Genomic DNA, 13,445 nt, shown 5'->3' with positions numbered 1-13,445 from the left:
TACTGGCTTGGAGAAATAGAAGAATCTTCAGAAATGCTTATCTCAATACCAAGGAGTAATTCATGTGCTTGGAGTTCCTAACTAATAAAATCCTGTAAGGTAACATGATTTTTAATGTTAAGAGACAACAAGGCCATGATATCTACATTCTACACTTAAAATGAAATGTGTTCATTTATAATTAAGTGGTAAAAAAAAGTCTCCACTAATCCAGATTTTAAGAGCTATAACCCTTTCATTGAGAGAGACGTTAAGTTATGGTGGCAAGGAGAGGTTGCTAAATATTTTAAGGCACTTTGACCATGTTCCTACCCATATTAATGTCCTTCTAGAGGAGTTTTCCCATTACTAGATTTTTTCTCCTTTTTTTAAAAATAAAAAATAAACATTAGTGTTTCTGTTCATTTTGTAAATATGTCTTGCAAAGGACTTCAGAGATGTTTTCTTTCTTTTAAAATGACCTTCTAATAAAAATAACAGACTTTTCAGATAACACAAAACTCAAAGCAAATAACATTAGACTCTGCCAATATGGTCATGAAAAGACCAAAGAGTCCTTCTGAAGTAGGGTGACCAAATGCCAAAATAACATAAAACATTCTAACAGAAGGCAAGTGAAGTGTTACTCAGAGAACCAGCAATCAAAGCAGCCTGCAGTTGGAGGGTGTTACAGAATCCTCATCTAGCAAACCTTCCAGCTTGATCACTGCTTGTTTTCAACACAGTACTTCCTCATTGGCAGGGCATGCTGCTTTTCTTGACATCAGGAAACAATACCATTCTTTTTTTTTCTTTTTTCTTTTCTTAGACACAGTGCAGAACCCAACACATTTCAAGGCCATATGATGTGGTTTTTGTTGATTTGTGAACCAGTTGCTGGTTTTGAAAAGGAAATTGCACTCAAGCTCAACTGCGCTGTACTAGTCTTGGTTTACCTGCCATATGCAAAGCGTCTGTCTTTGTGATGATCACCAAAAGTATCCCAAAGCCTGAGAGAAACACTCACTTCATCAACAACATCCCGAGAACGCTCCAAGACCTGCAGGAGAGAGAGAGACAGCATCTGTGCTCAGTGTCAGTAAGAAGTTCCCCAGGAGAAGTGTGTTCAAGTCAGCACCCTCAGTGCCCCTCAATTCACTTGCATTCAGTTTCCTTATTCTATCTAATGGGATTTAAGCTAAGTCTTAATTCCCTTTTTGGAACCACCTGTCTCAACCCTCATTCAGGATACCCAGAGCCATAGTCTCCGGTTTGCATTTTACTTTTGTTTTCTTTTGTGGCACTAAAAAGGTTAGTTTTGTTTTGAATGTGCAATTTACCCATGCTCCTCCTTGAAAAAATCAGACTGGTAACCAGCAATGATGTGCCCTAGGGATGCTAAAGACACTCTGTGCATCTTACCTCCTGGCACACGCGGTACTGGTCAATCGCCCACACGGTTGGCACGTGGGTGGCCAGCAGCTGATACTGCGTGAGTGTGGTATTGCATGCCCTGGCACAGATCAAGCGCGTCTTTCCCACGGCATTGTCACCCACGACCACACACTTGATGGTTTCAACGTTGGGTCTTTCGTAGTCCATGTCAGCGTCCATTTATAAAACTCTGTAAGAAGAGAGTGAACACCGCAGTAAGAACACCAAGGCTTTCCAGAGCAATCGAAGACGTGAGAGGTTCAGGGAGTTTTGCCTTCGTCCAGCCACTTCCTTGGAGGTGCACAAGCACAGGCAAGAATGTTTGGAAGTTCATACTAAGCCTAATTGACACTCAAGTTTTCTTTTTATATCTCACACAAGTACAAAAACATGGGACTGTTATTTTGACCCCAAACGGTTTATTCCCGTTAACATGTTATTTTCTTCTTGGTTTTCTCTAAACACAACCTGCCTACTGGAGCTCCATTCAGCCACTGTCGGGACAGCTGGCACACATTTATAGCCTACTGGCTACTCACGTTGGCCTGCTAGCAAGTCCGGTCACCTGTAGGGCTAAACATCAACATTGGGACAATAGGCAGCCTTGGCAATGCTAGCATCTACTTCATCATAATATTGCCCATTAGCCAATATCTGTTGTTGAAAAGTAGTTTTCTATAGGTTCAAAACTGTTATGGGGACTTAGAGAATAATGAAAAGTGCAGGCTGAAAGACTACCTGACGTCAAAGAAGAGTAAACTGTAAGTCTAAATTTAATCAAATTAACTTATATTTATTTGTATTAAATCAAATTCATAATTCATAAATATATATATAGAGAGAGAGACAGAGACAGAGAGAGAGAGAGAGAGAGAGATGGAATCTCACTCTGTCACCCAGGCTAGAGCACAGTGGTGCAATCCCCACTCACTGCAACCTCTGCCTCTTGGGTTCAAGCGATTCGCCTACCTCAGCCTCCTGAGTGGCTGGGATCACAGGTGCCCACCACCATGCCCGGCTACTTTTTATATTTTTAGTAGAGATGGGGTTTTGCCATGTTGACCAAGCTGGTCTCAAACTCCTTATCTCAAGTGATCTCCCCACTTTGGCCTCCCAAAATGCTGGGATTACAGGCGTGAGCCACCGTGCCCAGCCACAAAAAAGATATTCTTAAGAAGGCCCATAATAAGATTCAAAAAAATTATCTTCTGTGTTTTCATCAAGAAATCTGGAACATATGGCAAAGAATAATTTTACCAGGAGAGCTACTTTGGAATCTTCCTGAAATCATCCAAGAAGGTTTAAACAGGGTTGCTGATGAGAGGCCAAGAGGAAGAAAAAAGCACCTGCCAGCTTGGTCTCCCCAGGGACAGGACCCTTCACAAACAGGGGTGCAGACTGCTTACCAGTAGCAGCTGGGTAGGAGGCCAGCCATGTATGATTTTAATATGTTAATTAATTATAATTGCATTTTTGAGGGAGTCTATTGTAATAAGAACAGATACTACACTTGATCTTAGTCAAAAGGCTGACAAGCAATGGAAGTCCATTGTTAAACTGAAAAAAGTGGGTGGACAGTCATTTTTAAGGAGTCAGTAAAGACTTTAATGGCTATGGTAAAGAAACTGTTCAGAGCAAAGTCTAATACATAATTGGGACTCAAGTGTTTGTTTAATTCATCTGATTTGAGAAAACGATAACTTGGATAATATGAGATTAAGGGCATTGACAGGGATATAGAGAAAGAATATTAAGAAGAATTATTTTTCACAGTTAGGACTATTGGAACATGGGCTGTCTCAGAAAGTGAAGGGTATGGAACTGTCGACTGTAATGCCATCACAAGATGTGTTAAAGCTGAGGCTGGAGAACGATTTGGCAGGAATGGAGTAGAGTGATTTGAGGAACAGATGTGTGCTTAGGTTAGGATTGGATCTGTAATTCCTATACCGTGGAGAGGCTTAAAACAGTCAGATACCTGTCCACCCAACAAATACTTATCCTGAACATCCTGGGTGGGGAAAAGGAGTCTTTAAAAATCTCCAATTCTGATGATCAACCAGGCATGGTGACTCCTAAAATTGATTTCTTGCAAATTTAGTTTTAAACTTCTATGGTTTTCTTAGTTACCCGTCTAACAGTATAACATAGCAAAAGCATGAATTTAGTGTTAGATTGGTGGATCCTAAACAAATCCCAGGGAACACTCTGCAGTATCTGGAGATATATCTGGTTGTCACTTAGTGGAGGGAGTTCTGCTTCTAGTGGGTAGAAGATCAGAGATGCTGCTGCTAAACATTTTGCAATGCACAAGACAATGTCCCACAACAAATAATTACCCAGCCCCAAATGTTACAGGGCTGAGGTTGTGAAACCCTGCCTTAGAAGGATGTGAGTTTGAATCCTAGCTCCCCCCTTTTCCAGTCATTGGACTTTGGGCAAGTTTTTGTACTTTCTGAACCTCAGTCTCCTCATCTGTTAAGTGGGAATCATAATAATACTCATCTCCTAAGGTTGTTGTGAGGATTATGTGAACTGATGAATTAAGTCCTCAGTGTAGTACCTGACACACTGATGGTTTCAAAAATTATAATCATGATGCTGAATGCCTTCAGATGACAACAAAATTGAGTAAGGTGGAAGGCCACAATTAGATGCAAACTCATAAATCGAATAATGACAAAGTTCTATAAAAAGGATACAACTTGGAAGAATTAACCAAACAGTAACTCACTGAAAATGAAAGAACACAGAAACAAGACGTGGTATAGCTGACCTTAAGCTAAGAAGACAGAAAAAAGTTTTGGGTGTGGAGAGGGCGGGGAAGAGGTCACAGTTAATGAAAAGATATTAGGATCAGAAAGCTGTGTTAAAAATGCTTGCCTGAGGCATTTCTAAATTCCAGAATAAAAATGGTAATACTTAACACTCTTTGAGAAGTTTCTGGTTACATTAGCATGGGGTAGTAGCCTGAATCAGAAAAACAGATTCTAGTTGGCGTCTCACAACTTTGGAAATGGAGGTTCATTTACTTTAAATGTCCTCAGTGGTGGGAAACCTTACTCTTTTAAGGGTGAATTTTATTTATTTATTTATTTTTTTGATAGATAAATGTCATATAGAGACAATCCCTAAAATTTGGGAGGATGTTTAGACTTGGTAAAAACGGAGAATAGGACACTAACAATACAGAATTGATTTTCTGGTAGGCTTGCAAACTAGCCCTGCTAGCAGCCCCCAAGAAGGAATCCCCCAAATAAGGTGAATCATAACAGCACTGATGAAATGGCTGTGTCGCTTTCACTGAAGATGACTTCGAGAGTAACAGAAGCCCTTCTAGTTTCATATTAAGGCTATGATTACAAAAACTATCATTACTTCACTTATTTTTAGACACATTTCATGAGTAGTCCTAAGAAGAATTTCTCTGTCAAAGGTGAGAATAACATCCGTGGGTCCTCTAATCCCTAACAGTCTGCTCGAGACCAAAGTGACTGCCAAAGGTGCTGACCCTTGTGCGAAATGGATAATATGTAAGGGAAAATAAAAGGCTGGGCAGAGTTAAATATTCATGGCCCAGATCACTTGCTGCAGATATGGAATTTCCAGGAAGCATTCACTGAATTTCCAAATACTGAAAATCTTTTATTTGGAATAGAAATGTCTCTTGAGGTACTCTAAAAAGCATTTTAAGAATGTGAAGTCACAGCTAAGGATGGAAACTCATGCTACAGTTGCATTGTTGTAAATCATTTGTTCATTTGTTACACATAAACACAGAAACGTTAAATTATGGTAGTAATTATAAAAATATGCAATTTTATCCTTCTCCACTTGTTACAGGCTCTAATTTATTCATATCTAGCATTCTGATGGTTGAGTGTACTCTTAGGACCATCTGGATAATGACTGTCTGGTTTCTGATTTTTATTTACCTAGAATGAGAGTAATAAGTATTATTCATTTAACACTATTAATAAATGTCACCACTATAAATCCTGCTGATCGATGTGGAGACCCTCTCATACTTAGATACATACCTGAGGAGACAAGGAAGGTAGGAAAAAAAAAAAAAAGCTTGAAAGAATGCACACTGGTAATCTGCTACCACGGCAGCTCTGCCATCTTACTCAAAACTGACTTGAACGTTATTTCATATTTTCACCAATACCTGATGAATCCACTTGCACAGTATTCAGAAGTCAGAAGGGACAAGTTTATTTGAAAAACTGTTAAATAAACAAGACCATGCAGGTGGGGAAGTGAAGGGCATGGTGGAGTAGTTCTGGTTCCCACCACTCACAAGGGTGACCTAGAAAAGCGTGATCATGATCTTCACGGTCTACAGAATCACCCCATCTGGTCTGATCATCTCATACCTGTCCGCTATTATTGCTGTCATCTCCTGGACTTCAGGCCACTCCTCCACACTCCCTGCCCACACAGCGTTCTTGGGCCCACAGGATGGTGCAGCCCATATCCTAGCCCCACCATTTCTTCTCTCCTTCAGTGCCAGTGATCTTTACCACATTCTACTTGAGCCATCCATCTCCTTTTGGACACGTGCTGGATATTATTGTCATCCAGAAACATTTTACCTCTGAAATCCGAAATTTCAAAATTCCACTCTCAGAACAAAAACTCCTACCTGTACAGCCTGTGCTGGATGAAATAAGGCCACGGCAGCAACTCCCATCAGGAGGTGAAATCTATTTCCCTTCCTCTTGAATTAATGTTAAGCTTCTGACTGCTCAGCCCAAAAGAATGCAGTGGAGGTGATGCTGTGTGAGGTCTAGAGTCTAGGTCTCCAGCAGCTCCACCTTCTTGCTGTTGGAATGCTGCCACAAGCCCGCCATGTAAGGAAACTGGCCTAGCCCAGCAGGGGATGAGAATTCACATTGAAAACCACTGAGGTAGCCCTGCCAATGGCTGTCACCAAGTGCTGGATAATGCAAAGCCATCTTGGACCTTCCAGCTTGGCCAACCCTACAGCTGAATGTAGTTTATGAATGAGCCCAGGTGAAACCAGCAGTGGAGTCACCAGCCAACCCTCAGAATCTTGAGAAATCATAAATCATTACTGCTTTAAACCACCAAGTTTTGGGTTTATGAACCAATAGTCAACAGAAACATAACGATTATACCTTAGGAAAATCTCTAGTACCTTCACTCCTCTATTTTTAAATGTCAGATGATGGTCCCTTTTGAATGGATGATCTTTTCCACCTAGGGTTGATGGGTCATGCCATCTTTACTCTTTACAGTCACCCTCAATGTCTTGCATTGTATATGTGGTATGCAGAATAATGGCCTCCCTGAATATGTCCATGGAATCCGTGGAACCTGTGAATATGTTCCATTGCATGGCATGAGGGAATAGGGTTGCAGATGAAATTAAGGTTGCTAGTCAGCTGACCTTAATATAAGCAGATTATCCTGGACTATCTATGTGGGTGCAACACAATCACAGTGGTCCTTTAAATGCGGAAGAGGTAGGCAGGAAGTCAGAGTCAGAGAGAAATATGAAGATGCTATACTGCTGGCTTTGAAGATGAAGGAAGGGGCTGCAAGCCAGGTAATGCATGTGATCCATAGAAGCTAGAAAAGGTAAGGCAACAGATTCTCCCTTGAGGCCCCCCAAAGTAACACAGCCTGCCAACACTTCAAGCTCAGTGAGACCCATGACAGATCTTTGATTTTCAGAACTATACGAAAATACATTTTGTTTTATGCTCCTAAGTTTTGAAAGTTTGTTGCAGCAGCAATGAGAAACTAACGTAGCACACTTCGGCCATACAAAATGACTTTCTCAAATTCTAAATGTTTTTTGTTACCTTTATATACACCTTTCCTTCTTGCCAACTCTCCTCCATTCCTTGTATGCCTGGCAAATTCTATTCATTCTTTAAAACCTTATTCAGATATCCTACTGTGGCAGCTCTGTCACAAAAGCCTTCCTAATACCCTCTAAAAAGCTTTTCTAACTACCCCCTTAGTCAGCTTCAGCTGCCATAACAAAATACCAAAGACTAGGTGGCTTAGCCAACAGAAATTCATTTCTCACAGTTCTGGAGGCCGGAAGTCTGAGAGCAGGGTGCTGGTGTGGCTAGGTTCTGGTGAGGGTTCTCTTCCTGGCTTGTAGGCAGCTGTCTTCTTGTGATGTCCTCACATGACAGGCAGAGACAGAAAGCTCTGGTGACTCTTCCTCTTCCTAAAAGGATACTAATCTCATCATGGGGCTCCACCCTCATGGCTTTATCCAAACCTAATTACCTCTCCAACACTCCACCTCTTAATACAATCACATTGGGGGTTAGGGCTTCAACATATGAATTGTGGGAGGATACAGACATTCACCCTGTAGCACCATCTCAGTGCCTATAGACACACTACTCCCTCTTGCCAACCCTCTTCCATTCCTTGTCTGTCTTGCAAATTCTAGTCATTCCTTAAAACCTTACTCAGAGATCACCTCCTCTGGAAAGGTTTCCTAACAACCCTCTGCCTCATAAACTAATTTATTTTTTTCTCTGTATCAATAAAGAGTTCTAGGAGAAGCAATGACAAACAAAAACAAACGTACACGCATCCATACACACATTTTTTTTCCTGTATTAACAAATCATGGAGTGGTAGCTTGTGAATTTGTGTGTGTGTTGGTTATACCTTCAAAATGCCCCTTTCATACACTTAACAAATCATCAAGTGTTTGTGGGGTACAGCTATTTGCTAAAGTGCTTGGAACTATGCTTATATAATGCCCCTTTACTGCAAAGCCTTTCTTGACTACCCCTCTGGTCCAAAGGTCCCCTAATTTAATGGTGACTCTCTCTGAGGGCCACCCATCGGAAAAATAGGGACAGAGCCAAATGTGACCTTAGTTGCTCTTGTCTTCTCTTCACATCATTTTCCTTCCTTTGGTGGTACCTCAACCCAACCTTCAGTCTTTGCCTTGATGACCTTCATGATGTTCTGTCCCTCTCTTATGAAACAGACTCCCAGGAAGTTCGGTGCATGCCCACTCCCTCATTTACAAGACACCTAGAAGACCTCTAGAGTTCTGCCACCATAACTCAATAACTCAGGGCACTGTGGTTGATGTACTTGTTTGCTCAGACAGGCGCACTTCAGTGTAGGGCCACTAACTGATTTCAGGCAAGCGTGCAAGACTCCTCTAACATGAGAAATTCAGAAATCAAGATGAGTGGGTAGGAAAAGAGTTATCATTTGCCTAAGAAACCCCACTAGGGGTCTCCTAATTGCTGCGAATCATCCAGGAATTGGGATATGCTGCATCTTATCACCTACGCTATGTCTCTTGTTATATTTGCTATTTCTTTTCTTTTTCTTTCTTTCTTTTTTTTTGGAGATAGAGTTTCATTCTTGTTGTCAGGCTGGAGTGCAATGGCACAACCTCAGCTCACCACAGACCTCTGCCTCCCAGATTCAAGCAATTCTGCCTCAGCCTCCCGAGTAGCTGGGATTACAGGCATCTGCCACCATGCCTGGCTAATTTTTTATTTTTAGTAGAGATGGCGTTTCTCCATGTTGGTCAGGACTTAAACTCCCTGACCTCAGGTGATTCGCCTGCCTCAGCCTCCCAAAGTGCTGGGATTACAGGCGTGAGCCATCACGTCTGGCCCTATATTTGCTATTTCTATCAAGGCATGGTGAGCAGTCTGCTTAAAGACAAAAATTGAAGGCCCATGGAGTGACCTTTGTACTCTTATCTCCATTTAGCTGTTCACAGACAGTCTGAATGATGCTATTGCTCAGACACTACATTTTCTTATTCCTCCCAAAAGCATATAATCTTAACTTTAAGAAGTAATTTAGCTCAGCCATTAAAAAATACTAGTGCAACAAATTTTAGTGTATTTGAAGAGTTAGCTCTGAAATAAAAAGCTGAGAATTTTATTTTATTGACAGGAACAAAAGAAAAATGTTAAGAGTTGCATAATAACTATAGCCAACAGTCAAGTTTTGACTGTGCAGATTTCATTATTCTGAGCTTTTAATCATCAGTTGTAGGTAGATGGGAGCTGTTTCATACATAAAATAAACATCTCAGCTGGAATAAAGAATGGACCCAGAGCCCGGAAAGAGATGCAAGGGCTGAGTTGGACTTTCCTGAATCAAAACTTCACAGAATTATATCTCCAGGATAACATTGTGTTCCACCATTTAAATCAATGGAATTCATTGTTGTAATCAATATTATTTTTTCAATGGACTGTTTTGATTAAAAAAGAAAAGAGTAAGTAACAGAAAGGATGCTGCATAGAAGTCTATGGATGCACATACTACAGAACCACCTGCTGATATGAAAGAAGTACTTTTTACTACATCTGCTCATGATTCTCACCAGGGCTCTATGACAGTGGAGACCCACACAAGATCGTGCTCTCTATGTTTTTAAAACTCAAGGTCAGTGGGGAGATGAACCAAGATTAGAAACCAATCTTCTTTTCTACCTTATGTACTGTTCTCAATAAACATTGCCCTCATTGAAAAAATAAAGAAAAGACTTCATTTATTTTTTGAAAACTAAACCAAAATTTAAAAGATGCATGAAAATTCCAGGGCAGATTTCAAAACCATCATAAGTGAACTGTGCTGGGTTCAGACACACGGGTCTACTTTCTTCTACAAATATACTAGGGAACCTCTCCTTTGACAATTTGCCTATGTCATTACTTCTGCTCAAAGGCCCTTTCCTCGTGCCCTTAACTCACCTGCTGAAATCGTTCTCCACCTGTGGGACTAAGGCAATCTTAATTTAAAAATTATATGCTAAGCACTGAATGAGTGCCAGGCCTATAGGCGTACAGTGAAAAGCAAGCCAGGGTTGGTTCACAGTCAGGTGGAAAGAAACAACTAAACAGATAAATACATCATCACAAATTTGAGGGGTTCCTTGAAAAAAACCAAAGGATGGGATGTTGAGAAAAAATAATGGATGGGAAGCCTGAAGGGGCAGACTGGGAGACCTCTCTGAAGAGGCCTCATTCGGGCCATCTGGAGAATGAGAAGGGCCCAGTCAAGAGATGGGAGAGGAAACAGGCCTGGAGAGCCTGAGGGAGAGGAAGTGGGGAAGCGGGAAGGTTAGAAAGGTAGGAGGGGATAGATCATACTCAGCCTTTCAGGCCTAGTCAGGAGTTTGGATCTTATTCTAAATGCAGTGAGAAGCCACTGCAGTGTTTAAGCAGAAGTGTGGTAGGTTCTGATTTGCTTTTTTTTTTTTTTTTTTTTTTTTAAGTTTTGTTTTGTTTTGAGTTGAGGCTTGCTCTGTCACCCAGGCTAGAGTGTAGTGGCACAATCTCAGCTCACTGCAACCCCCACCTCCACCTCCCGGGCTCAGGCCGTCCTCTCACCTCAGCCTCTTGAGTAGCTGGGACTACAAGCATGTGCCACCATGCCCGGCTAATTTTTTGTATTTTTGGTAGAGATGGGGGTCTCACTATGCTATCCAGGGTGGTCTTGAACTCCTGAGCTCAAGCTATCCTCCCACCTTGGCCTCCCAAAGTGCTGGGATTACAGGCCTGATTTGCTTTTTTGTTTTTTATGAGACAGTGTCTCACTTTGTTGCCCAAGCTGGAATGCAATCGCGTGATAGATCACTGCAACCTCTGCCTCCTGGGTTCAAGTGATTCGCTGCCTCAGCCTCCTGAGTAGCTGGGATTACTGACACCCACCATCATGCCTGGCTAATTTTTGTATTTTTGTAGAGATGGAGTTTCACCATGTTGGTCTTGAACTCCTGATCTCAGGTGATCCTCCCTCCTTGGCCTCCCAAAGTGCTGGGATTACTGGCATGAGCCATCACACCCAACCCTGATTTGCTTTTTAAAGGAATCACCAATATCACTGAGACTGCTGTATGTACAGAGAACATGTCATGTCGGCAGGGGTGCAATGGCAGAGGAATGGCGAGGAAACTGTAAGTTCTCTAGGAGAGAAAGGATGGTGCCTCCGACAGGGCAGAATCAGCAGAGATGCAGCCAAGTACAGATTCAAGTTACATTTTGGAAGAAGACACATTGCAAACATCCTTCCTTTGCACTGTCTCTAAGGGGGTTTATCAAATTCTGATTTGTAATACTGATTATTATGTTTATATGCATTCCACTTCTACCCTACCGAGATTATACATTTTTGGCAACAGAAATTGTTATTCATCTTTAAATCCTCAAATCTTGTCACAGTGCCTGGCCTATACGCAGCTTTCAATAAACGTTTGTTGAATTGAATATAAAAATGCAGCCACTCCACCTTTCTTAGAAAACCTTCCACCTGGAGCTGGCAGAGAACTTGCACGCAGCTATCTCTGGTGACTGATCATTAAGTTCTGTGGCCTCGAAAGCAGCAGTGTGTGGCTAAGCCTGCAGTTGGTGAGAGGAACACCTCGAAGGACATCTGTGTGGCCCATCACAAGAGCAGTGTTTGACAGATGGCATTGCACCAACCATTGCTCCTGACAGGAAGCGCATCAGTAACCACGGGAACCACCAGAGACCAAGGACCACACCCTTTCACCAAATGGGAAGGTGGTCGTGGGGAGGAGAGCCCCAATATGTGCAGGCAGGAGGGCCTTAGGATTGGACTGGATTTAGAAAAACAAACGAGTGCTTGTTTATTTTGTTCTAGTTTCTAGAGTTGATTTATAAATCTTAATAATATTTACATATAAAAGTCTCATAAAGTTCTCATCCACTTTTAGACTTAAATATCCTAATTCAAGGGATTCTCAACGTTTTTTGGTGAGTCACTACTTGGCTGGAAAAGAAAGGAAAAAGAGAGGCACATTTACCCATTACATATGGATAATGATTTATAACATGAAAGTGAGTCTTGAATAAAGGCGTTCCGACTAAGCCCAAAAGAGCCACATCACAAAATGCAATTAGCTGGACTTCAAGACAAGATGGCAATGAAGGCACTGATGCCTTGAACCCTCCTCTACCATCATCTCACTGCAAGTAGCCTTAGTCTGTACAGATAGCAGCCTCTACAACAGTACCAGAAACTAATGGTAAAAAGTAACCATGTACCAGAAACTTGAAGGATTTCTGCCAAATTCACTTCCATGGAGCCAAGTGAGAACGTCACTGATGACCAGCAGACTGCCATGTCCACAAGGAAAAGAATTGGCCCAGGAAGTAGGCAAACATTCTTCACCACAGATGCCCATTATCTGGAGTAATGAGAGCCACACTGACTTGGGACAATGGTGAAGAAAGAAGGGTGGAGGAAGAAGGTTTCCTAGTGACTCCAATAGGAAACCAGCCTGCGGCTACCAGCATGGAGTAACCTTGCTGACTGTCCCTTGTTGAGGATGGACCAGGTAGAGAGAACAAAGTATGGAAAAAGACGCTCTCTGTTCTGCTTTTGCTTCCTCCAGCCCACTCAACCAGACCCTTTCAGTTTTGACCCTATGACAGAACTGATTGATCTTGTGGGGTTAATGCAAGAGGGAGTCAGGTAAGGGGGTGCTGCCTCTTAAGACTGAACATTAGTATAACTTCCATGGTCACATTCCTCACTGTTGTCCGTAATTCATTCACCCTCAAAGGTTCTCTCAGCTCACATTATATTGAGTACCTTTGCTTGTCTGCTCTGGAACTGGGTGATTTCCTGGAATGCTATGAGACAGCCCTACCTTGATCTTTGACAGAGCCTATGGTTATCCAAGCATTTGGAATATACTTCAATCCTTGGCCTTTGTGAATCCTTTTGTGTATGGATAGTGTAAACAGAGACCATTCAACATATGACCTATTAAAAACCCTGAAGCATAGACATGTACAAGAAATTACCTAAAGGCACAGAAGAAAGGTCTTCCACTTAGATAAACGTGCTATATAAAACAGCAGAATAAAAACTTCAAAAATCAGATTCATGTACTTAATCATGTAAAAGAAGATAATATACATTTGTAAACTAATAGCAGATGAAATTATAAGTAGGTAATGGGACGAGATAAAGAAAGACCACATACAAATGAAATATAAGGTCACCAAATTGAAAGCCAT

General features: G+C 41.6%; 1 protein-coding gene across 15 annotated transcripts in view; it reads right to left on the bottom strand.

The window, feature by feature from the left end:
- The window catches only part of RHOBTB1 (Rho related BTB domain containing 1), a 140,047-nt gene that overhangs the window by 41,395 nt on the left and 85,207 nt on the right, over positions 1 to 13,445 (bottom strand). For 11 of the 15 annotated variants that reach the window (XM_017855499.1, XM_017855500.1, XM_017855494.1 and 8 more), the window contains 2 exons: positions 1,402 to 1,603; positions 936 to 1,039 (listed from right to left, as the gene is read on the bottom strand). In XM_017855499.1, coding sequence (XP_017710988.1) covers positions 936 to 1,039; positions 1,402 to 1,593 — 296 coding nt within the window. In that variant the 5' untranslated portion in view covers positions 1,594 to 1,603. Of the gene's footprint in view, positions 1 to 935; positions 1,040 to 1,401; positions 1,604 to 7,477; positions 7,625 to 13,445 lie in introns of those variants that run through there. The other 4 variants (XM_017855498.1, XM_017855504.1, XM_017855502.1 and 1 more) reach the window with 2 other exon arrangements.

This window comes from Rhinopithecus bieti, unplaced genomic scaffold (assembly GCF_001698545.2).
Source record: "Rhinopithecus bieti isolate Rb0 unplaced genomic scaffold, ASM169854v2 scaffold_39703, whole genome shotgun sequence".
NCBI lineage: Eukaryota > Metazoa > Chordata > Mammalia > Primates > Cercopithecidae > Rhinopithecus > Rhinopithecus bieti.
Note: the sequence above shows the minus strand (reverse complement) of the source record. Positions and strands in the feature narration are given on the sequence as shown.